Here is a 26,865-nt window from a genome sequence, read left to right on the forward strand (position 1 = left end):
TGCATCCAAGAGGCCATCAGTTACAGGATGCGCCATTATTTTATGTACCATTAGGAAGAAAAACACTCAGCCAATAAAACATGGAAACTGGAAGACAACTTCTGATTTTGGATTTATTAAAATATGAGGGGGGAGGAGGTGGGACTGTAGAACTGATATTCAGAGTGCAGAATCACTATGAATTTTAAACCTGCCCACTTCAAGAGAAAGATAAAATATATCCACAAAATACAGCATACATAATTACTGCTAAGGCTAAAGGAATAACAGCAATGGCATCATATGACAAGGGCAGTAATCCACAAACCAAGAAACAACTAATTTAAGAAAAGACAACTTGGCCTAAATTGCGGTCAGCATAAACCATTGTCATGTACAAGTAAATTAATCAAGGGGCAAGTCTCCCCAGAGATGGACCTGGGTAGGGCTATGAGCCCAGGGAAGGTTTGGTACACTGAATGGGTGAGACGGGCCTCCGCTGGGTCCTCCTCCCCGCAACGCCAGTCCCATTCCAGGCTGACAGCTTCAGGAAGTCTCCATTCAAATCTGACATAGACTGACTGACTACAGAAAGTGTAACAAAGATTCAAAACTTCTCTGCTTTGGACCTCGTACACTGCTCCCAAAAGTCCATTTCTGAACCTTCGTTATCAGTGCTGGGTGATCAGGGAGACACTTTTCTCCTATGGATTCACACAATCATGGAGGTGAACTGAACCTCAAGTACCCAAAGCCCCTCATTTTCTAGATGAGGAAACCACTGTCCAAGAGGAGGTGGCCAGGTCCCCTCCTTCAGGACTCCACATCCAACCTTCCCAGCCTCGTCTGGGGCTCGTTCTGGCACACCACAGTAGAGGATGATGGCAGAAGCTGCCAACAAACTCTTGCCTCATCAGATCACTTCAAGAGCACCACGAAGCCGTGGCACCAGAGATGCCCAGGTGGATTTTCTTACGAGGGAGATCCATACACATGTATATGGGAGACCAAGTTTCCCCTCTCTGCCTTTCCCTCTTGAATGCAAAACAGCAAACATTAAAGATATCATACTGAAAATGCAAAGAAACCCAATTATTAACAATAGCACTTTAACCTTGACAGTTGAGAATAATGCATCTTGTCAAAACCTAGGAATTTTTTGTGCTTTTTAATGTTGGTTTGAATGTGTAAATGTTTAATCAGTTGAATTAAGTAGCAAGATATTAAAAAGCAAGTAGCAGATGTAGTTTTAACAACCTCGGTTTTGCATCCCTACAATAAACATTTAATTTTTTTGAACAGTATCTTCTCTGCTACAATTTTATTGTTGAGTATCTGGTTTGGTCTTTCTGTATTCGAAAACTGGCCGATTTATATCCGTATCACAATGAACAAATATATTCCTTCATGTATGACAGTTTCAGTATACAGAATGCAACCTCAGCTACCAATTATAGCTGCAAATGAGCAATAGTGTGGAATGAGACAGCCTGCTGGCTTTGTTAGTATTCTGTCTCCTTTGGGATCCCATGGGGAAAGGGGAGGCTCTGATGAAGAGAAGCCCTTGGCTCATGGTTTATTGTGCTTGCCACCAGCTGCAGACTTCTCATCTCATTAGTTCTTTTAGAATACTGTGGGTGAAGACAGCTGTAGCCTACTTGAGTCTTCAGCTCCTGGGTATTCTCAAGGCTGAATTTGCTATGCACTCTCTGTAATCCTTGGGAAAAAAAAGAAAGCAAATTCACCAGGCCAAGGAAATGCATTTTAAAAATGGCTTTTAAAATCATGTTTAAAAGTAGAAAAATATTATTGCTAAGGTGCATTGTGTTTTAAATTTTTGAAGATCCAATTTTAATTATCTGTATAATGCCCAGAGGCCTGGCCAGGATAAGGGCTTAGTAAAACCATCATTATCAAGTTAGGTATAATGTCCCTAGACACTACTTGCTCCACCAATAACAGTGTCTGAACAACATGAAAATACAGTGGTATCAGCATAAGGTAGATTGGGATTAGTGTTAATACAACTCTATTTAATTGAAAACTCTTATTTAAGCAAAAATGAAAGCGAGTCAAAGTCAAGAAGCCCTTTGGAGAACAAAATAAAATATAATCTGGCAAGTAAATGGATTACTGAGTCTTCATGCTGGAGCCACAGAATACGTTCATTAAATTCTTATAAATAACTTGTTTCTGTCACTGGAATACAAAAGTTGTGCTACCTCTCGGGTGTACATCTGTTACTCACTCCAGTTCTCAACAGAAATTCTCAATAGAAACCAAATTCATTTTGAAGACAAAGAATATTAGTTTATGAATCTTTTAGCACAGTGGCTGTCCCCCAAAATCCAAATACAAAATCTGTGCAATCCAGCCTAAGTATGTCCTTCAGCCCAGGTTGAACTCATGATTATGAACAGGAAAGTGAGTAGGAGATGAGGAGCATGCTGGTAGGAGTTTCTTGACAGTTTGTGGAAAAATCAAGATGTGCTCCAGACACCAGACACTGATTAAAGAACCAGGCCTGGGTTCCCACTTAAGCTGAGTGCACACTAAGGAAAGAGCAGGCAAGTCAGCAAGACCAGCCACTCCTGGACACCCAATCTCTGCTCATTTCTAAGGATCAAGGCCTGACTGCCACATCACCCCCACACCCCGCCCCACCCGCCTGCCCTGGGAAGGGGGGGATTTTGCAAAGTCAAAATAAAAACTTGAGAGGGTTATTAGGGTCTTGCAGACTGGCGTAAAATACTTTCCTTTAGTACAAGATGATTAATTAGGTGTCTATTCAAATAGCTCGAAGATAATCACTAAGTTAAAAATGAATGGGTACTGCTGCCCAACTTTAGCAAGGCTTACTTCCTCTAATCACATCCTAAAACAAAAAGCCCAGGATTGAAGAAAGAGCTGAAAGAAATATGAAAATAAATAACAAACATAATTTAGTAGCACTGCTCTGCATTTTTTAAAAGTGTAGTTGTACTTAAAAAAACAAAGTTTCTGGATCCTATCATCATGGACCTAGTGCAAAATGCATAACTGAAGCTGATGGAATTCAAGCCAGCCCCCAGAGGGTAAGCCCATTTAAAAAATATTTGCATTAAATGTTGTAATAGCAAATAACAGAGGTGTAAAGAGAAATAACATTTACTAACTTGTTTAAGAAACTGATTTCAACAGTTATTTTCCAATAAGCAGCTTTCTTTTCTATTTTTAATTACATCTCCCCAGTGACTCCTCACCCTTTCAGGTTCCCACAGAGTACCATTAATATAGTATAAGTAAATCTCATTAATTCAGGTCCTACCACCTTGGAATTCATAATCACTCGGACAGGGGCTGGGCTGAAGTTTATCTTTGCATGATCTATGAAAAAAAGATCTGCTACACAAATTAATAGAGTAACAAGATCTCAGGAGGGCTGTTTAAACAGTTCAGAAGTGTTTTAGAGCAATTCAGAAGCATTCATTTGCATATAATTATTATGCTAATTACAAATCATTCTTATCTATTCATTAAAGCAGATTCCCAAAGGACCACTAATTGTCAATAACTTGTTGGCCTAGTTTCTGTTACTGAATGTACCTCAGAGGAACAAAACTGCATTAAAAAATATTCTACAGTTCAGCCCTCTCATTAATCCGTCCTGGCTTTCCACCAACGAGTTCTACAAGCTGCATTTTTAAACAACTGTACTGAGAACTGCAATCAAATCTGAACCTCAGACAGAACACTTCTGTAATCTTCTGATCACATAGAGACTCTCCCCAAAGACTCCTGGTGGACAGGCATGATCCTGGCATCTATGAGGCATCCACAGGGAACCTCCAAGGAGCTCCCTGCTACCTGTGGTCACTCTGATGGTATAGCACTATCTTCCTGCCTTCTGATCTCATCTTTTCCACAATCAGAAGTCACCAACACTGCTGTTTATGAAGGCACACCTCAAAAGCCTTTGGAAGGTTAAAGGTTACAAATTAATAGAAAAGGTGGTCAGAATTTCGGACCTAAAAAAAAAAAAAAATCACAGGAAAATGCCTGATACAACACATTTCATATGCACAACAGAGCAAGGAAAACCAAATATTGTGCTACAGAATTAGACAGGCAGGTGAGGTCAAAAGGAATGAGCACTGGGAAGTGAGAAGAGGGAGTTCCTGGGCAGTCCTAGGCTGGTAAGGGGCCCTCAGCAATTAGTAGCCTGCGGCCCCTCCTCCGCCCTTCCCTCAGGGGAGCTGGGTTTGGGTATATTTCATGTACAAATATGCAATATATTTATTATTGTAACATTATACTTACTATATGTTTATTCTTAATTATGGCATTAAAATGAGTATATTTAAAATTCTAGACACCAATGAAAAGAGTTTTAACATTAACATGACAATACCATTAAATGTGCTTGTCTGTCAAACAATCATCTATCTTAAAATTAAATTGCACATACTTGAAATGCAAGTGACATGTTGAGGAAAGTTTTAACAATGTTGTATCTGCTTTCTTTTAAATGATAGCAGATCGCTGAGCACACTACATTGAATTCCCTCAACTAAAATGGGGGAAAATATCCTATTGAAAAACCTGAGTGCATCCTCTCCAGTAAAATGTTAGATCATAACTTGACCTTCAGCTCCTAAATCCCATGATACACTTCAATCATTAGCACTAATTTAACAGAGATTAAATAGGAAAATTATTAGGGAAAAAAAGAAGTATCATTTCTTTACAGTAAGAGCAAACTCTATTAAGAGCATCATTCTTGCTACTATTTTGGAGCACTTACCTACAGCCAGGCAGCGCCTCTCCCAGTCAGCTCTCCCCACCACGGAGCAGGGAGCCAGGGAAGTAAGCATCTTGGCCTGAGCCCACCCTTGCAGAGCACAGAAACAGGGACCCAGTCGCTGCCCTATCTGACACCAAAGCCAACCACAAAACTACATCACAAGAGTGTTTTACACTTATCCTTTGATTACACTCCAGTACTTGAAGGGATCTCTGCTCCTTCTCAGTCTAGAGAGTCTTCTCTAAGAAAGAGGTGACATTGATGAAAAGAGGCTTTCTATGAGGGACACACTTTAAAAACTTGCCTTGAAGCTGTCCACACTAAGTTCTTTAAAACTACCTGCCATTAGCTGCTCAAAAACAACTTTCTGGTTCTCACCAGAGAATTCATTCCCACCCAGGGAACTGGAGCAAACTCAACTTTACACAACTCCCTCCTCACTTTTTTCTTTTTGCTTAAAACGTGGAAGAAATTAGGAATGAGCATTCACATTGGTTCTAGTAAGAAGACATTTTGTGCAAAGTTTGCTGTACACAGATTTTTAAGAGAGTTAAAGAGCCTTGCTAGGATTTCAGCAAGCCTGAAATAAGCGATATGTGCTTTTCCCACAAGAGGGCGCTGCCAGCCAACTGTGTCTTCAAACACACCTGGCATTCTCCAAGTCCACTACTGGAAGTGATCTGAAAGAACTTGACCATGTAAGGCAGCAGAATAAAGTGGGAAAATATTTTCACATTTCTTTATAATAGGAACCATGCTTACATTTATTTATATCTTCTCTGCAGATTGGGGGAGATCTCCTATAACTAACCACAACAAAGACCTGGACAGTGGTTTGTTTTGCAGCATAGCAAAGGCAGGAAGACATGAACACGTGACAAGTGCAAATTTTTTAAGTATAAGCAAAATCACCGCTGCTTCAAAACCTGCACAAGCTGTTTTCTCCCTCCGTTCAGGAGGCCACCATTACAGATCCATCACAAGGGAGGAGCTGGCTCCCGCTCCCCGCTTCTTCATTATGCACGCATTAATAAGGAGCCTTTGGAGTTCTCCACAGATATCAGTGATAAGTTACCGACTTTTAAGACAGAAATGAATGTCTAGGCTCATTTTAACAGCAGAAGGAAGCAGCACTCCACTGAGATCAAGTGTCTGCTCCTGCTGGAGAGAACTAACCAAAGCAGCATTTGGCAACCACAGGACTTGCTGGAGCTCAGCCACCAACTTCTCATCAACAAAAGCTCTTTTCAGATCTAAAGACTGGGTAGCCACCGCACAGTTCTGAGAAGCAGAAAGCCCTTCTTAGGAAACAAGAAGCAACAGTTGGAAAAAATGTAACATCCAAAAGGGAGAATGAAGTAGAGCTATGGTCCACGGTGGCCATCTCAGTTCTTACCGACCAAAGGCTGTGTCATTTTATAGCTCAAAAACTAACAAATATTAACAATTTCACATGGTTTGATCAAATATTTAACTTCTGTCGGTCAGATTTCAATACTTTTTTTAATTTTGAAGAGAAAAAATGTAATGATCAGATTATTTAAAAAAAAAAAAACAGGGCTGGGGATGTGGTTCAAGCGGTAGCACGCTCGCCTGGCATGCGCGGGGCGCTGGGTTCGATCCTCAGCACCACGTAAAAATAAAATAAAGATGTGTCCACTGAAAACTAAAAAATAAATATTAAAAACATTCTCTCTCTTTAAAACACACACACACACACACACACACACACACACACACACACACAGTCATCCAAGCAGCTTGGGAGGCTGAGGCAGGAGGATCCGAGTTCAAAGCCAGCCTCAGCAACTGTGAAGCACTAAGCAACTTAGTGAGACCGTCTCTAAATAAATAAAATACAAAATAGGGCTGGGGATGTGGCTCAGTGGTCGAGGGCCCCTGAGTTCAATTCCCAGTATCCAAACAAACAACAACAACAAAACATTGTATGATTTTTCATGTCTTTAAAATTAACACTTTAAAAAAGGCAGTGCAGTAAAATATATATTTACTAAGATTATCTACTCAAATATATAACACCTAGGCACCAACAGAATGTACAACCAAAAGAAGAACCTCCCAACCCTTCTGAAAGCACAAGTAACAAACTCTGCTTAAGATGCTACCAAAACTTAGATGCCTCCAAATATACTGACCCAAGTGTCATCAGATTTCAATCAGCAAGGTTAACACTTAGAGTAATACTCAAAACAGCAATATATATACATATATGTGTGTGTGTGTGTGTATGTTTATTTTAAAATAGTTCACACTCATGATTTAAAATAAAAGCAAATCATATAAATTTATTTTCAAAGGCAATGAATTAAAAAAAAAAAAAAAGAAAAATCAAGCTTATTCCTGGCCTCATCTAAAAGGAACTAAAACAATCCACCAAATAAATGGATAATAACCAAAGAACAAATGGTGAATGGTAGGGGAAAAAAATCCAAAAAGTACAAAATTTCAAAACCACTTCATTATCCTTGACATCACAATCCTTAAAAAATGAAAAAAAAAAAAGAAAATATATCCTAGAACTTATTAAGTTGATAAGAGAGCCCAACAATCTCATGATTTTCTGACATCCAATTAGAATGTGTGGGGGCTGTTCATTTAGCAAATTCGAAACTCCAAACTTCCCAGCTCTAATTAGCCCCTGAACCCTGTAACTGAGCTGCAGCCTGGGGCCCAGTACTGGTCCATGCCAGTTGTGCCCTTTGGTGAAGGAACATCCAGCACCATCTTCTAAAGAAACAACAGTTGAAACAAACTATCTCCAGGACACTTGGAAACACTCAAGCTCATCCACAGATAAGTATCTTGTACTTTCCTTAGATACGATTATTTCTTTATCTGGAAAAATTTACTTGAACACCACACAGCAAATACTAAGTTCCAATAAACATTATTAGAAGAGCAAATGAAATAATGTATGAGTGGTGTTCCCCGTAAGAAACCAGGCCAAAACACATCTTTGGGTCTCCAAGCTTTTTATTCTATTGCACACACATCAAAATATGCCAGAGTTCAGCAGGGGAGGGAGGAAGTGATCAAGACCACTGAGGAAAGCAGAGAACTAGGGAAGATGCAGGGGAAACAGGCAGCAGTTTCAATCAGCAACAGAAAGGAAAATCTCAAGATCCCATGCTCTAGAAGGGCAAAAGGCAGCAGCCCTGGGTGGAGCCCTGAGTGTCCCCCACCCCCCTCTGGATACAGGGCTGTTCCTAGGGCTACAAATTTCTTAACAGTACAAATAAAGGTTGAGGTGAATTTTGTTTGACCTTGGCCTCCAAATGGTGAGTCAGAGCACAGCTTTCTCAAAGGTGAGCAAGGGCAGGAATCACTGGGAGAGCAGGACAGACCAGAGCTAGGCCTACCCCAGAGATTATCAACAGAGAGAGGGCAACAAATTTGCATTTCTAACATGCTTGCCCAAGGGCAGACCACCCTTGAACCAAAAGAGCCACAAGTGTTCTGGTCTGATCTGGGTCATAAGGACTCTGACAATCTCTGGAGTTGCCACAAGGATCCCTGGAAACCCTCAGGGAATCAAAAGAACTTCTTAACTTCCAAGGAGTGCAGGAGACTGGGCTTGCCAACAGCTGGTCACTGCACATGGGCCGAGTGCTTTCCAAAGAAGACAAAACCAGGCAGAGAAGAGGCAGTGGTGCTGGGGGAGAAGTGATTCCAGGTACTGCAATGAAGCTGAGCTTTATCCACGGCCCACCCTCTCAGCAGGGACGGCCTGTGTCCTCCAGAATACCAAACAAAGAAGTGACTAGTGACTGGCCCTACAGCTCTGCCACAGGAGCTTGTGCTCACAGAGCTGCCCAGGAGAAGCTCTTGTGCTGAGACGGGCAGTCCAGAGTGCAGCAGACAAGGCCCACAGCACAGGGAGGGAAGGGTAGCTACCTGGGCAGGTACCAGGGCTGCAGAGGGGCTGTGGTGCCCTGAGCCCGCACTGTCACACAGCCTTTCCTGCTTTCCCCAAGGAGAACCCTGGCAACTGGGGAAAGGCACCAGGAAAAAGGAGAGAGATCCAGGGCAAACAGGACTGCCCAGGTCATTATCCTTAGATTCAGGTCAGGACAAGGGGCATGGTGGTATTTAAGGTCGAGCATGGGCTCAATTCCTGCGTGGGGGCATACGAAAAGGAAGAAATGGGGTGAAATCTGAGCCTTATCTTAAGAGCAGCCAAGCTTACTGGGTAACCCCCAAAAAAGAGGCCCCTCAGCTCTGTAGGGAAGTCCCGGTACAAGAATCTGTCAATCAGGGCACCCTGCACACCCTTCCTGTGACCCAAAAATGAAATGGAACACGAGTTTCTAACTTGTGTCTCCTCATTTCTGGGAAAACCATCTCTAGTGAAACATCACTATGGTCCCAAAAATGTAACTCTTGGTTCTGAAATGCCTCATAAAGGAAAACTATTTCACCACAAATTAAGGCAGGACACATGAGGGCAACAAGTCTGCTCTCTTTAGTTTGCTGCATTACAACATGGAATTGACCTATATTTTTCAGTTACATCTTCCAAACAATACTTTTATGTCACTAATATTTGTCTTTTACTGATATCTAGAAAACATATGTTAAGATGCATCATTTTTAAAAGAATACATCTAAATATTTTGAATTAACATTATTTCTACTACCAAAAAAAAAAAGCCCATGTAAGTCACAACATGTACTGCAGAGGAAGGCCGATACCAATCCTTTTTGATTTCACATAAATACCTTAAAATATGGTTCCAATTTCTCTCTCTCTTTTTTTAAACAGTGCTCATTTTCTTTCAAATTACTTCCAAAAATGAAGGTCTCTCTGATGTTAATCGTGTGTACACTTCAGCTTATACTTTAAAAGAGTCTTCCTCTCCTGGGAAGTGACTTTTGTATACAAATCATGGAAAGCTACTTAGACAAAGTGCTGGGGATGATTAAAAGGGGCCAGATTCAAATTTATACCTTAAAAAAAGCAGAAGCAGATGTCAACTGGCTCATTTTGTGTACATTTTGGAAATGAGTTGAAGATATGCATGTGCATCTCATCAGGACATTTAAAGAACCCTCAACTTTTTCCTGCAGTTATATCGACAATGACAACTTTAGAAACTGGAAAAACAAAAATAACGACGACTACTTTAAACTTGCCTTCTCGTGTTCTATGCTGGACACCTGACTTACCACAACAGACCTAACCTCTTTAATGTGACCAAAAAGGTGTTTGTTCACTTAGAAACAATTCAGAAGTTTTAGAAAAGAAGACAGATCATGTATTTTTCCTTTTTTAAAATATTTTTTTTTTATTTTTATATTTGTAGTTAGACACAATACCTTTATTTTATTTATTTTTCTATGTGGTGCTGAGGATTGAACCCAGGGCCTCACACATGCTAGGCAAGCATTCTACTACTGAGCCACAACCCTAGTCCCACATCATGTATTTTTCATCATCTAAAATGAGCAAAGAAAGAACTAAAGTAGCATTTTGTTCATTTACTACTTGAACAATAAAAACTTCGGCTTCTCCAAAATGCCTCCCCCCCCCCCCCTTGTTTTTGTCTGTTCTGAGAACATCACTATCCTGAACTCATAGGCTGAGGCCTTTAAAAAAAAAAAAAACACTACAGAGGAAAACACTCTGCAAATTCTCTCTGATCCACTAAAACTCAAGCTCACTCCATGCTAGGAACCAAGCATCTTGCTGTGTCCTAGAAACACAGGACTGACGAGTATTACTGTCCTGGTCCCCAGGGAGCCCCCAATTCCCAGAGAAAGGCTATTAAGGAGTGACACCTGGGTTAGACTTAAAATGGAGGGGAGGAGGTTCGAGGGCTGGGGCCAGCAGGGCTGCAGGTAGGACAGGTGTTCTGCTGCAGCCTGGTGAGCTCTGTGCCTGCTGAAGTCAGGCAGAAGGCCTCTTCCTTCTTGAAGATATAATGTCTTAATGACCCTTCACCCCTGTCCCTTGAAACAGGAAAAATGGTTTTGTATGGTGGATACATTCTAATGATCCAAAAGAAACTGAGACATTTAAGCAGAAATCCCAGGCTTCTCACTTGTTTCTTCAGGAAATGTTATCTTCTAGCAAATCACACAGAGCAGTGTCTAAAGCAATAGTCACATACACATTTCCCATAAGGTAGCCACAAAAAGTCCTAACAACCCATGTACTGAAATATATATGATTTCTGTAGCAACTACTCTGTGAACCTGGGTCACACTGACAGATTTTTACAACAAATCCTTGTTCCTAGAGTTATTGTGACAATGTCACTCTTTGATTATGTAAACATGTCAAAGCATGTAGCCAAGTATTCAGTTACACCAGGGGTCAAATCACATCTCTTCTGCACATGATGAAGTTAGCAGTTCATAATGACGACCAAAACATAGCAAGTCGACAACACCAGCGATGTGGAGTCTCCTGACAACCTAGCAGAGTCAAACCCTAAAAGTAATCAGCAGTCACTCTGAATTAAAATGGTTGGGACTGTGTTTGTGTTAAATCCACCTGCAATGACAGAAAGCTCTGCTAGGTGGAGCTGCATCGAGCTTCACTCTGAACAATTCTTGGTTTCTTTACTCCCCAGTTATTTTAAAGTTAATCTTATCAACTTTTAAACTGGGTAAGATAAGACAGACACACTGCTCTGACGAACTTCTGGGCATTCACAACAGCACAGGTAAGCAGATCTGGCACACAGACAAGGGGGACAAATTCTAATTAGTTACATGATCTCCCACTCAGAGGAAAGTGCTGTCTCCCTATCACAGAAGCAGCGCTAAGAAAAACGAAGGAGGAACCCAGCCAAGGCCTCCAAGCACAGGCCTCGACAAGCCACTCAACAAGCCGGTGCCTGGTGAAGGTGGGTGCCCTGTGTACCCAGCAGGAGAGGGACGCCCCAGCTGAGCTGGGATCTGGAGGGTGGGTGTGACCATAAGCCAGCATCCACTCAATGCAGGCCTCTACAGTCACTCTGGTCCTCTACACAAGCACTCAGCGAATTGCGGAAGAAAGGGAATCCTACCTGCGTCCCCAGTCCACCTCCCCTCCTCCCAAGGTAACACAGGTGACCACCCCACTGGGTGCAGGGCCTCCCCCCACCTTACTTAACTTATTCTCACTACTCAGCTCTCTATTCAAATGTCATTCCCACCCTCAAGGAACAAGTTTTCAGCATTAAAAATTAACTACTGGCCTGGCAGGAAGGGGTCTGAGGTGATCCTGCCCACAAATGAGCCGCCCTCCCTGAAGCGCAGAGGGAGCCTCTGACTTGTCTCTGACCACAGACTGTGGGGACGGCTGATGGGAAGTCATTCTCCTGGATCAGGCTAGACTGCCTGGCCACTGGTGTTGTGCAGACAGCAACAGGAAACCCAAACCATGACCGAGAACATCCCCCCAGACCTCTGCATACACCTGCCAGTCCTGCCCCTCCCCATCTTAGGTTTGTAACTTATCACACCACATCAAGTACAGCCAATTCCTAGAAGTGGAATTCTGCTTGGTCAAAGGACATGTATGCATGTTAATTCTGCTAGACCAGTTTGACCAATTTATACTCCTCTAGTCGAGGAGTGGGAACACTACTTTCCTCCCCTTTTCCCACTCCTCGCCCCCTTGCCAACCCAGACGTCACCAGGCTGACACCAACTAACCTCACATCCCAGTGTGAGCTCTCAACTCACAGGTCAGTCTCCTCACCGTCCTCAAGCTCCTCGGGTGAATCTGAAGTCTCCCTGAGAAAGTGGGACCCGACCTAGATCCTGGAGGACACATAGGCTTTGGACAGAGAGTAAGAAGTCCCAGAAGGGCGATGAGAACAGGCAGTGCGCCGGGACAGGAAAACACAGGACGTAATTGGTGGCAGGCTGGTTTGAGGAAAGGAAGACAATGACTGACAAAGTGGGGCCTCACCTGGAAGGAGTGAGGACCAGGGGACAGAGCACTGGACTGACGGTCAGAATGCCCACTTCTGGCACCAGCGTGGTGATCATGAGAAAAACTAGCTTACCTGGGCTCCAGCTTCCTCACTTGTACAAGACAGGTGAGCCCTGAAACCACGCTTTGAAGCTGCAGAAGCGCACGTTCAAAGTGAACTTTAGGGTCAAGGCTAGTGTCAGACAAGCAGAACTGCAGTGGTTGAGGGGACAGCCCCACAGTCCAGTCACCCCACACTAACAAATGGAGGGGTGCCAAGAAACTGCTAAGACAAGCATGGGGACAATTTTCCATGCTGGGACGGCAGACAGGCGAGGGTGTGTTGAAGGAAGAGCGGAGCCCTGCCCACAGCTCTCACTGCGGCCCCCTCCCCGTCACTCACCCAGCCTCTGTGCCCCGTCAGGCAGGGCAACGCTCTGCTTTGGTCACTTTTAGGCTTAAATCTTCACCATCAAAGGCCCCTTGGCCTCTTTTATAGCAGAAAAATGTACAAATTTGTTTTTTTTTAAATGTCAGGTTTGACAATTCCTATGCACCAGTCTTTCTTGAATTATGCACAACTGAGAAAGTGCACTGATGAAAAAGCTGTGACCCAGCGTTCATATCAGCCGGGAGTCAGACACAGCCAAGACGATCCCGGACAGATGAGTGCAAACGGAATGTGTATATCCACACGGGGGAGCGCTACTTAGCCACAAAGAAATACCTGACACCGCTACAACGTGAACTGATCTTAACAACACCACGCAGCAGGCCACCCATTGACACAGAATACCCAGAACAGGCAGATCCCAAGAGACTTTAGAGAGCTGTAGTTGCCAAAGTTTGGGGTGGGCAGCCACAGGAAGTGCTAGGGTACAGGCTGTCCTTCTGGGGTGACCAAAAGACCCCTGGACTGGAGAGCATGGACGGCTGAGCACACTGAATACACTGTTACAGAACCACTGCACATTCTAAAGTGGTAAATTTTATGTTATGTGAATTCTATCATGATTAAAAAAAAACAAAAAACACACTTCTGTAAATTCAATACAATTTAAAATAAATTTGCATCTACTCTTTTTTTTTAAGGGGGGTGGTACCAGGGATTGATCTCAGGGGCCCTCAACCACTGACCCCATCACCAGCCCTATTTTGTGTTTTATTTAGACACAGGGTCTCACTGAGCTGCTTAGGGCCTTGCCGTTAATGAGGCTGGTTTTGAACTTGAGATCTTTCTGCCTCAGCCTCCCAAGCTGTTGGGATGACAGGCATATGCCACCATGCCTGGCTGCATCTACTCATTTTTAAAATGTAACTTGGAAAACATGAGCTGTGAACACTGGAAAATAAAACCACACATAAATAGGTCCATGCAGACTCCCACCCCAGGCTGGTGGATGCAGGCTCTCGGAAGTTACTAAGGACAGCAGTGACAAGGGCCTGGTGAACTGCACTGCTCACATGAGGTAATGAAAAGCACAATGAGGTCACGCAAACTGCCCAATATAAAATGGTGGAGTCTCAGAACCTCAGGTTGAGGGCGATCTCATTTCAGAATGTCTTAGTGCATCTCCACCAACTCACAGGCACAGGCCACACACCACTCACACAGAGTCATCTGCGGCCTCTGCGCGCACAAAACTTCCACGAGAGCACCCTCTCGAGCCGAGCGCTGTCCCTGGGTGTTCTCCAGGCCAGCAGAGCCTTCGCTCCATTCCAGAGGGCACCCTGGGAGGGAAAGAAGAGCCCCAGAGCCTCGGGGCTCTACACAACCTGCCTTACTCCAGTCACTCCACCCACCAGCCATCTTGCCTGAGAACAAGAACAAAGAACTGCTTTTATGGTCCCAGCAAAACCAAAGAGGCGCCCTTACTCTGCTGGTGAACAGCAGGGTCTGCACACCTGCAAGCCCCAGGATCAGCTCAGTGCAGCCACTCTGACTGGCCACCACCTCTGAATGCCTCTTCCAGCATACCCCACCGTCCCGAGATGCCACACAGTTCTTGTGACCAACTCTGGGTCAGCCGACTGACTCACTCATTCATCACCCCCAGTTACAGTTCTTCCCCTCAGCACTCCGTCACATAAAGTAAATCATGGCTGGAAAAGATACTGAGAGAAATAAAAGACTGTAAAACAGACACCTCATTTGAATGACCCTCACTTCTAAGGTTTAGAAAAAAAAACCTCCGTATATAACTTCAAAGGTAGAAACAACCTTAAAATTGAAGTAACTTCAAATCACAGTACCATTAAAATTAAAGAAGGTTCCTTCTCAGTATCTGCTCTTCTAAGTAGAGAAGTGGCTCTAGCAGTGTAGGGCCCAGACAGGCACAGGGTCACTGTTGTCAGCTCCAGTGATTTCTGAGAAAAGGTCAGAGACCTTTAAGTTTACCATTAAATTTCAACAGCAAAACCAGACATTTGTTTGGTTTATTTCTGTTTGTGTTTATTTCTGTTCAGCTGACAACACTACTCAGGTTCAGAGAATAAACACAAAAATAGAAAAGGAAGGTGATGCTGGCTGAACCTATTGAGCTTGGCCATGACAAACCAGGGCTGCTGCTTCTCCACAGCTCTGGCTCTCTGGACTAGCAGTGAGGGGCTCACTGGTTGTCTTCATATGCAAAAAATCTTAAATGTGCCCTGCAAATCCACCTGGCACTTGGCATGCTACAAAATAAGATATATCGGAGTTAATATTCACAAAACCTCAGCAATGAAATATGAGGGTCTTGTGCTGGGGATGTGGCTCAAGCAGTAGCACGCTCACCTGGCATGCGTGCGGCCCGGGTTCGATCCTCAGCACCACATACAAACAAAGATGTTGTGTCCGCCAAAAACTAAAAAATAAATATTAGCCTAAAGAACCAACAATCCCATTTATGATAATCAAAACAGAAAGCTAAACAAGTATTAAATTAAGCTATTGCACATAAAAAACATTTTCCACAAATATTAACTTTAGCTTTGGCTCAATTATGAAGGACTCATGTTAAAGAAACTCAAAGGAAGGGTGGGGAAGGGGCCCGGGAGAAGGAAAGATGGTGGGATGAGATGGACACCTAGGTACATGTATGACTGCACGATAGTGTGATTCTACTTTGTGCACAATCAGATAAGTAAAAAATTGTGCACCATTTGTGTACAATGAATCGAAGAGCACTCTGCCGTCATGCATAACTGATCAGAACAAATAAAAAATAAAAAAAGAAACTCAAGAGAGAACACTTCTGTAAACAATGTTTTCAATAAAAACACACACCTGTGTACACCAGCTATACTGTAATTTCTTAAAATGGATCACTTGCACAGAGGCAAGATACACACAGAAACAAGTTGCCTTCTCTCACTCTGAATCTCTTTGCTGAGGCTGAGCTCCAGGCTTATTTCAGTGTGCAAATACAGGTCATAAAGGAAAGAAAGAAAATCACTTTTACATGTAAATGGGGATACATTAAAATGTCATCAAGTGGCATTTTACTTACTGCTGGTTCAACTTGACTTCGATCTGCAATATCTATGTGGACAATTTCGACAGTTTTCCATGTGTTTGGATCCAAACTGTGTACCTATAAACAACAAAGAGAAATGAAACAACAAAATCTAGATTATTCTTGTTAGGTAAAACTATCACACATGTATAATCTCCATCTTGAATCTTAGATTATGGGGAATGAAAAAAAATGCAAATTACCTATCATATTAGCTGTCTGATCTTGAGGGATCTAGGAATTATTACAGCCTTAAGCATAAGGGGGGAAACCGACACATGAAAGAAATCTGTCAATGTCACCTGGTGGTAGTTCTCATCTGACTTGTGTTAAAACAACAAAGTCTTGAAAGCTGTAGGTCACGTGCTAACACAAGGAGTCTCAGAATCAGGCTCCAGGCTGCACTATAAACTCTAAAACCTCTCCTGAATTTGCTATACCCAAAGCGGTTCATTTTCAGTATGATGTTGACTCCTCTATGATTTATTGCTGGTCTTTTATTTCTGAAACTTCATGAACCAATTAAGGATTGTTTAAGAACTGCCAACAGATACACCCACTTGAGAGCTGAAAATGGCAGACTAACTAACCCACACATGAATTAAAACACACCAAACTATCTCATCCAAACCCTAAATTTTAGAGAATTACTATGAAAACCCAAAAAATGCCAAATGATCACTTAAAAGAAAACTAAAGTACTACAAATTAAAATTCAAAAGTTCTATTAAAAGGCATCAATTACAAAAGAGCACAGTCCTAGAACAATAAGTATAGAATTTACCACAATCGTTACCACTAACGGTATATCCTATGATTGGAATGGTAGTTCTCAAACTGGGGTGTACATAAAAAACCAACTCCTGGATCCCACAATAGAGCTTGGGATCCAGGAGCTCTGGGGTGGGGACTGAGTCTCTGCATTCCTAATGAGTTCCCAGATGCTGCTGCTGGCCCAGGAACCACACATTGCCAGTGCATCCACCAAGGATGCCAGATGCCCTTTCACATTTTCCAACAAGCCTTAAGAATCATGTCTCTGAGTCCAAGATGATGTTCTTTTTTTTTTTTGGTGCTGGAGATTGAACTCGGGGCACTCGACCACTGAGCCACACCCCCCAGCCCTATTTTGTATTTTATTTAGAGGCAGGGTCTCACTGAAGTTGCTTAGCTCCTTGCTAAGTTGCTGAGGCTGGCTTTGAACTCCTGCCCTAGCCTCCTGAGCCGCTGGGATTACAGGCATGTACCATATGTCCCGTCCTAGCTGATTCTTGAAGCTTGCTTTGGGGATAAATGTGCATCAACTTATAACAAACCAGAAGCTGTCAACATTTTTGTAAATTATTCAAAGAACCTTCTCCCTTCTGACTTCTGGTCATTTCTCTGACATCAACCAACCCATACTCCAGTAAAGTGGGTAGGAAGTGAAAATGAAAGCAATCATTCCGTTATGCTAGAGCAACTCTGGCAAGTACACAGAGATGAAGGCATTCTACACTAACGGTTAAAACTCGGTTGGGGCATTATCAGTGAACTTTGATGATCCACTCTCTCCCCGTTCCAGACAGTGTCACGGCAAGAGACTGACAAGGAAAGCCCCCCGTTTCTGGCTGCTTGCTTGCCTCACCTAAATTTGACACCGTCTGATGCGGCCAGTGGCTAGTCTGATGCAGGTAACTTCACTTTGTTGACGACAGAATACACTAGACACAGTAATTCCCTTTCCAGGGGTTTCTGCGCTGAAAGTGAGGAGCAGCAACTTAATGTTTTTTTCTTTTTTTTCTTTTATCTAGAACTTTTTGTTCTAGTTGGCCCTAGGTGACAGTGGAGTATACACAAATGGAGCACAGCTTCTCCTTCCTCTGGCTGCACAGGGTGCAGTCACTCCAGCAGTGTGGCCATCCATGTACATGGGGTGATAATGCCTGTCTCAGGCTACCCTCCTCCCAGCCCTCACAACTTACGTTGTCTGATGTTCCCAAGTCTGGTTTGTGCCATGTCTCAATTTTAATGAAGAAATCATCTTTCATATATTCATTCTGTAGAAAACACAAGAGGAAAGTGACATGATGTTTCACCAGTTCTCCGGGGCTTGTGTACACAGGAGCCTTTTCCAGCACCAGCACCAGCACCATGCCATGCTTTGACTCTACCAAGAGACCTACCCTCAAGTGACTAACGATCATTAGCTACTGATCTTTACAGACTTGTCAAGCAAACTAAATGCTGCATGCTTCTAAGTAATGTAAACAGTCCTACTTGTCACGTAGCTTATAAGGCTAACATAATAATATAGTAAACGCAGCTATGAGGTTTGGTCAGTAAATCTGGCACTAAAAGGAGGCAACAAAAGCAAAATGAAATCAATAGGGAGATCTGGAGACAAGACTGGAAAGAGCCCATTAGCCCTGGAGACATATGGTAAAGCAGGACTTGGGGGCAGGGGGGGAGCCATGAAGCAATGGGTAGTTTTAGTTTAAAAACAAAAACAAGATAATTACCAAAAAATTAAAAATCACAATATGGATTAAATAAAGATTAGAGAATGGAACACAAAAAAAAGTTTTACTCACCGTTACAACTGAGGCACAATGGAGAGGCAGGCAATGAAACAGGAAAAATTTCAGAATATTAATTGGAGTCAAAACAATCTGTCCCAATATTTTATGCCACAAAGACTAAACTACCTGAAAACACAGAACATTTAGTAGCTTATGTTTTCAAAATACAGTTTGTACACAAGTGACACCATAGGATACCTTAGGTTATAAGGTCCAAATAAAATATGGAGACTAATATAACTTTAAAATAATACTGGGGCTGGGGCTCAGGGGTAGAGAACTTGCCCAGCACTGGATTCAATTCTTAGCACCACATATAAATAAATAAAATAAAGATCCATTGACAACTAAGATAAATTTTGAAGAAATAAAATAAAGCTTAAAAGAATAATGTCACAAGAGCAAAACACTATAGAGTTAATTTAGCAAATGACAGCAGCCGTTTCAGAAGTCTGTCATCTCCCTCTCCTGTCACGTGGCAACATACGTAAACTACTGTTGAAAGTCCACCAAGCAGAACTTCTGAGTGTGGGTGAGCTTTCTTTAGGATCTCAAAGTATGCATCTGCTCACCCTAGAGCCAGCACAGTCAGCAAGGACATCAGTGTGACTGTCATCTGGGAGTAAACCCCATGCCCTTCACAAGGTCTGGGAGACGAACCCAATGTAGCCACTCTCCTGCCATCACTCAAACAACCCTTCTCAGAGACCCGGGCACTGGGAGTCCTCGCTCCTCCTCCTCAGCGCAGAGGGGTGAAGTGCTGCTGGGGACGAGGCTTACTTGTCCTGCAGTAGGGGTAGGCGTTCCAGGCTTTCTCATGAAACACCAAGGAGCCCTCAGGAGCAATCATCCTCACGAAGGTGGGAACTTTGCTGTAAGGAGAGAGAGATTGAGATTGGATGTATTTTCACTTCAGTCATTAACTTTTTTGTATCAAAAAATACTTTTATTAAATGTGATCATTATTGTAGATTAATCAGGTAGAAAATTAACTTAAAAAGTAACAAAATGATTGAGAAAGTTAAACTATATAGAGGGATTCTGTTGTTTTTAAATTTTTAAATAGAAGGAATTCTTTCTTGGAGTTTTTTAATTATTCCCCTGGTATGAAATCTGAGAGTTAACCAAGCTGCCCTAACTACACGTTACTACAACTACAACACAAAATTCTCATGTAGTAAAACTATATTATGCTAGTTCCTGAAACACAAAAGCCCCAGAATAAGAGAATATCTCTAAATAAAAGTCTAATATATTTTATAGAAAAGGCCTGACAGTGACAATGGGAAAGATCACACAGAAAATGAGAAATTCAAACATAACAAATTATAAAATCCTATAGGCTTCACAGGTGACTGTCACTTGCTGCCTGTAGTATGAAAAGGGCTGCATACATGATTAGCACCCACCAAGCTTAGCAACTTCCTCACAGTCAGGAGCAGTCCCAAAAGACAGACAAAGGATATCCACCAACATATTACCAACAGCGAACACTGCCCACAGGGCTGGGCATACAGCTCAGCACATAGCACTTGCCGGTGCAAGGCCTGGGTTGATACCCAGCGTCGCAAGTCCATGCATGTTTCTACACACACACACACACACACACACACACACACACACTCTCTCTCTCTCTCTCTCTCTCTCTCTCTCTCTCTCTCTCTCTCCTCCAAGTAGCTGGGGGTGTAGCTTGGTGATGGAGCACCTGCCTATAAAATGCTATTAACAAATGGAAAAATCAGTTACCAGTCTTCAAAGAATTGCAAACAAAATGATCATTTGTTTTGACTGGATCCTTCTGTAAGGAGAGGAGTTTCACCACAAAAGATTTTCACACATACTGGACTCAAATCTTGACATCGCTGAGAAGCTCCAAGATGACCTGGGCTATTACTGGCTTCTCTGAATTTCTCACGTATTAGTGGGGTTCACATTACCTACTGTGCAGGTGCTGAGAAGGTTCAATCAGACAGCATGTGTAATGGACTCAGCACACTGTGCAGTACAATGAGAGCACAAATAATGGTAGTCAACAATTTTAACTATGATTTGCCATGAAGCAAATCACACCTTTACTCATTTAAATCATCCAATAACAATGTGAGGTATTTCATCACTTCAGATAATCAGCATGTAAGAGGCTAAATATCTATAAATCAAAACTATATCCTCCAACTTCAAGCACTATAAACACATATTTCCATACAGCTGTTTCTCTGAGAACTTTAGTTGAAGAAACTTAGTTTCTTCAACTAAAAGAACAAACTCAGAAGACCTGGCATTCAGCAAGGACTTCTGGCCTATAATAAGATTAAGCAGCCGGCCAGAGCTATTCTTCTGTTGAATTTTGGAGGTTAAGCAAGGTATATGGTGAGAAACACACCAGCCAGAGAGCTAAGCGCCAACAGAAGATGCAGTGCAGACAACCCTCCTTGGAGCCCTCAGATTTCAGGCTCAAGGTACTACAAACAGGTGCACAGCTTGGGGCTTTCACCTATTCTGTCTGGCACATTAACTCAGGAAAAGAAAAACTAATGTACTATTACATGACAGTTCAACTGAGATTCCAAGGGCATAAAGAGGTTTACATGTGCCATCACGGACTTCAAAGATAATAATAGAGCACTAACTCTTTGATCATTGTTTCTTTTCAAATTGTGGGATGATTCAAACTTCAGAAATACAAAGCCAGGATAACTGAACATAGTATTACCTTAAAAGTCCAAGAACATCTAGTACAAAATCTCACAGTGCTGAAGAGCTAAAATCAATAGCCCTTTAAATATGGGTGAGACTTAACCAAAGTATACTGCAGCACATACAATTAACCAAAGGCGAGCTACGAGATTACCAGTTTGTCTGAGAGTGGGACAAATACCTATCAGTAATTCAGCTGGTCAACTTAGAAAAGACAGACCAAAACCAGCTATGAAACACATAGCCACCTAGTTCAGAAACACTTTTAACTTCCCTAGAGTGGCCAATAGTGACAATCTTTAAATAGTCATAAAATGTTCTAAAATTTGTTGACTCAAATAGAAAAACAAAGTGGCAGCCATTACACAGGCTGTCAAGAACCACATCTACAAGAGGTGGCACTACTTCTCCATCTGGGTCCCAACTGCCCACTCTACTCTCCAGGACCCTCCTCACCGCCATGTGAATTCCAACAATTCATTTTTTGTTTGTTTCTTTTGATTTATTTAATAAGGTCCAAATCTTTGAGCTGGTTTTGTTTCAAATTTACTGTCTCTTCTACATGTAACATAAGAACACTGACACTGCTCCTAATGAATCCAAGGAATTGGCTGACCTTGGGGGACATGCACAAATGAAGTAAATAAGATTCTACTTTAAAGAGCAGCAATTGTCAATAATGGCAACCTTGAGGGTTTCGAACAAGGCAATTCAGGTGTGCCATTTATATATAATTAAAAGCATGTACATCATTTTTCCATCAGGAGATCACTTTAATAAAATGCAGGAAATGCTGCTTAGGGGGCCTCAGAAAAGGGAAAATACTGAATGAATTTACAAAATGAGCTAGGCCTTCAAAATAGAGCACAGGAAAAGGACATTCCTTCGTATGTTCTCCCCAAACTATTCATGAAATGCTATTCTCCCACAACAAGCCAATGTTCCCAATTTGACTTCAAGGGTAACTTCGACCAGATCTCAGCTGTTAAGGTAAGAACTACCCACAGCAGAATGTCCAAAGCTCGACGGTCCCTCCTCCTCCTCCCCACTCTAAATGCACTTTAAAGATGTTTAATTTCATGGTAAAATCCTACCACAGAATCTTATTCAATTATGTTGAAAGGAGATAGTATTAAGATCTCAGGGCTGGGCATGGTGGCACACAAAGCTGAGGCAGGAAGATGGCAAGTTTAAACCCAGCCTCAGCAAGTTAGCAAGGACCTAAGCAATTTAACAAGACCCTGCCTCTAATTAAAATATTAGAAAGGATTGAGGATGTGGCTCAGTGGTTAAGCACCCCTGGGTTCAATCCCTGGTACCTAAATTAATAAATAAATATATAAAACAACAATAAATCTCACCTTAATAATGGTTGTAAAGCTGTTTGTTTTGAAGCAAGGCAACTTTGTCACAGCAGTATAGGAAAAGAAAGGTTTAAAAGACACATAACAAATCACTATCACGTAACTTCTAATCTTGAAGTATTCCCTTTTAAGTTCTGATTCCTGAGATAAATACTTTGGCAAATCATTTCAAACAGCATTTTTCCCTTGAAAAATTTATATCTACCTATAAATAGCCTAACCACTGAAAAGTTCTATTTCTTATCCTTCTCCGTCCTATGGGAAGAATTAAGACCAAATTACTATGCCATAAATAAAGTAATTAATCTTTCACTTTGTAATCTACTGAAAGAGATCTTAAACACACTGAGCATGACCCTCATTTACCCATACAAGTGTTTACTGATGTGCACGGTGCCGGGAGCTGTGCCAATATGGCTGAATAAACAGGGACCAGTCCTTACCTTCCAGGGAAGGAGGCAGAAAACAAACTCTAGACAACAAAAGGCAAAGAGAACTATCAGTCTCCTGCAATGCAGTGAGATGAGGAAGAGTCAGCAAGGGAGGGCCCTCCGAAGGAGTGACGGGACAATGGTCACCAGAGGGAACAGATGCAGAAAAACAAAATGGCCAATCCTATGATAGCACAAGACTTGGCCTGCTAGAGCCACTGAGGCCTCTAGCATGGCTGCACTGTGGTGACCAAAAGAGCGGAGACAAGATGAAGATGAGGCTGGCTAATGAGGTGGGAAGCCAGCAGATCACATGGGGCCCAGCCCACCTGATGGCCCAAAGTCTGGATTCTGTTCTCTGTAAGGTGGGAAGCCAGTGAGGACACCAAGAAGGGAAATGACACAACCTGCTTTTAAGTTCTGAGATCCTTCTGGATTTGTGAGGAACATTAATTAGAACAAGCAAGAATGAATGCTGGTCAAAATTGACTCAAAATGGATAACAACCTAAATGTAAATGGAAAATAAAATTCTTCCAAAAAAACCATAGATGTAAATCTTCATAACCTCTGAAATAAGTAATATTTATAATTGACACCAAAACATGAACAATAAAAGATTAAAAAAAACCCAATAAAGTGAACTTCATCAAAATTAAAAACATTTAAAGCTTTTAAAGATACTGTCAAGGTCTGGGGTTGTGGCTCAATGGCAGAGCGCTTGCCTAGTACGTGTGAGGGACTGGGTTCAATCCTAGGCACCTAATAATACATAAAATAATAAATAAATAGAATAACAAAAGAAATACATAAAATAGAGGTATTGTGTCCATCTGTTACGAAAAAGTAAAAATAAAAAGATATTGTCAAAGAAGTGAAAGACACCCCATAAAATAGAGGAAAGAAAACTACAAATCCTATATCCATTAGATATTAGTATCCAGAATATATAAAGAACTCTTACAATTCAGAAACAAAGAAACTCAAGTTAAACACAGGCCAAAGATTTCAACAGAAGTTCTTCAAAGACATACAAATAACCAAAGTGCACAAAGATGATGCCCAATATCATTAATCATGAGGAAAATGCAACTCAAACCAAGTAAGGTACCATTTCTCCTCCCTCCCCCCGCCAAACAGAGGGCTATAATCACACAGATAATAACAAGTGTTGGTGAGGTTATGGAGAAAATGGAATCTTGTAATCCTCCTGGTGGGAATATAAAATGGTGCAGCTGCTTTGCAAAACAGTTTGGCAGTTCCTCAAAAGGTCAACCATACTTATATGACCATCTTATGACCCTCCAACACCACTTGCTGGTTCTCTACCCTGGAGAAATGAAAACACGTTCACACAAAAACTATGTCCAGGGCTGGGGCTGGGGCTGAGTAGTTGAGCACTTGCCTGGCATGTGTGAGGCCCTGGGTTCAATTTTCAGCACTGCATATAAATACACGAACAAAATAAAGGTCCATCAACATGTAAAATAATAATTTAAAAAAACTTATGTACAAATATTCACAGCATTATTCAGAATAGACAAAAAGTAGAAACAACCCAGATGTCCAACACAAACAAAATGTGGTATTTTTACACAATGGAATATTATTGGCAACAAAAATGGTAGCACTGATACGTGCTTTAACATGGATGAGCCTCAACAGTGTGCTAAGGAGAAGAAGCTGACCACAAAAGGCACCTCTGTGGACAGGGACTGGGGCCAGGAGCCAGAGGAAGGGGTAATAGACAGTGCCTACAAACGGCAACAGGGTTTCTTTTTCTTTTTAGAGTGTAGAAGATATTCTCAGATCAGATAGAAATGGTAGTTGCACAATTCTGCGAACACCACTGAGCCCTTTTTAAAAATCTCTATATTTTTAAAAACCCAAATGAAAACGACCCAACTGGATGTCTACACAGCAGTCTGTAACAAATGGAGGGGTCGAGAGGTGACGGTGACGGTGACTTATGTGTGTCAGAGAAGCAATGGAAATAGAGGAAGAAGAAAAAAGAGTGCATAAGGGAAAAAAAAGAAAAATGGTTTAAAATCTGAATTTGTGGAAAAGGAATAAATGGAGATTAAAAAACAAAAACAAGAAAGTATCTTTCACCTAATAAGAGAAGAATAGTAATGAAAAAGGAGATAAACCATGAAGAGGAAAAAACATAATTCAGAAAATATTTCTGATGTTCTTCTGGAATAGGATTACTCTTGATTCAGAAAACTTCCCACTGTGTGATACATGAAGAGACCCAACTAAATACAAAGAAAAAATGACATGCCCACAATGACTGACGTTTGACTCAGGAATGAACTGATTATTTATTGACTCGTTACTTGTACAATATGTTCTCTGAATGTGAAGCATCGTCCACATTTGTATTTTCTGGCGACTTCTTTTTAAACATAACTTAAGTTCCTGGAAAATGATTACTTTTTGCTTACAAAAATGAACTCTTACCTTGAATAACATGAAATTTTAAAATGACTTTCAACAAAACCCCTGCTGTTTTAACTTCTGGAAAACAGGGCCATTCTAGAGCTGACAAAGCTTTACAATCTATCATCCAGGACTGACTTGATGGTGGTGATGGCATAATGCTTACAAGAACTGAAAAAGAACAAAGCTTTCCCCAAGAAGTGACAAACAAACTAACAAAAAGAACAAGAAGAACGGATCAGTATGTTTGTACAATGAAGTCTCGGGACAGCTGAGCTTTCTCTCTTAACCATTTCAAAAGCTACAACACATTTCGTTGTTCTGCTTCAAATTTCTTTGCCTAGCCAGGTGTGTTGGTGCACGCCTGTAATCCCAGAAACTCCAGAGGCTGAAGCAGGAGGATCCAAGTTCAAGGCCAGTCTCAGCAATTTAGCAAAGCCATAAGCAATTTAGGAAGTCCTGTCTCAAAATAAAAAATAAAAAAAGGACTAGAGATGTGGCTCAGCAATTAAGCATCCCGGCTCAATCCCTGGTCAAAAAAAACACAACTTTGCCCACTAAATTGCCTTCCTTCACCATCACCTACTATAGAAAGTCTGTACTAAACAAGGAAAGATACTCAACACTGTCGTAGAAAATGAGGTCCAAGACAAATAATGGAAATATATGACCAGGTGTCAAAATGAGTGGAAGGAACAAAAAGTGATGAGTTGAGGGAAGAAAGGTTAATATAGCACATGAATAGAATTCAAAAGGCCAAATGCCTCTGCACACAAAAAGGCCCAACATTTAAAAAAAAAAAAGTGTGAAGGACTGAACAAACAGAGGCTGGGGGAGGCAGGTGGCACTGAACAACTGACAGGTTACTTCCAGAGAACAGCAAAAAGACTGACCTGCTTAGAAATAAGGATTTTTGTTCTGAATGGAGGTGTAACAACTAAGGTCACATGAATAATCCTGACAACCTTGCTAAATTTATTTTGGAGGACTTTAGAGTTAAAGGCTTGTGAGAAATGAGATATGGTGGAACCTGAGATTCCAGAAGAATTGCTCCGTGGAGCCCCATGGCACTCACTTCAGGAATGGGAAAATATGCAGACTCTCCCTGGGGATCAGAAGCAAAGCAAAATGGTTAAGAGGGCAGGCTCCAGATCACAGCTGAGGTTCCCGTCCTCTGTCTGCTAC

At 41.8% G+C, this 26,865-nt stretch overlaps 1 protein-coding gene across 1 annotated transcript in view; it reads right to left on the bottom strand.

Moving 5' to 3' along the window:
• Positions 1–26,865, bottom strand: part of Pitpnb (phosphatidylinositol transfer protein beta) — a 62,616-nt gene that overhangs the window by 24,039 nt on the left and 11,712 nt on the right. Inside the window, exons 4-7 of the mRNA XM_076837206.2 lie at positions 19,528–19,619; positions 18,760–18,767; positions 18,151–18,225; positions 16,181–16,264 (exon numbers count right to left, since the gene is read on the bottom strand). Coding sequence (XP_076693321.2) covers positions 16,181–16,264; positions 18,151–18,225; positions 18,760–18,767; positions 19,528–19,619 — 259 coding nt within the window. The remainder of the gene's footprint in view (positions 1–16,180; positions 16,265–18,150; positions 18,226–18,759; positions 18,768–19,527; positions 19,620–26,865) is intronic.

The sequence above is a fragment of the Callospermophilus lateralis genome, chromosome 1 (genome assembly GCF_048772815.1).
Source record: "Callospermophilus lateralis isolate mCalLat2 chromosome 1, mCalLat2.hap1, whole genome shotgun sequence".
In the NCBI taxonomy this organism is placed as follows: domain Eukaryota; kingdom Metazoa; phylum Chordata; class Mammalia; order Rodentia; family Sciuridae; genus Callospermophilus; species Callospermophilus lateralis.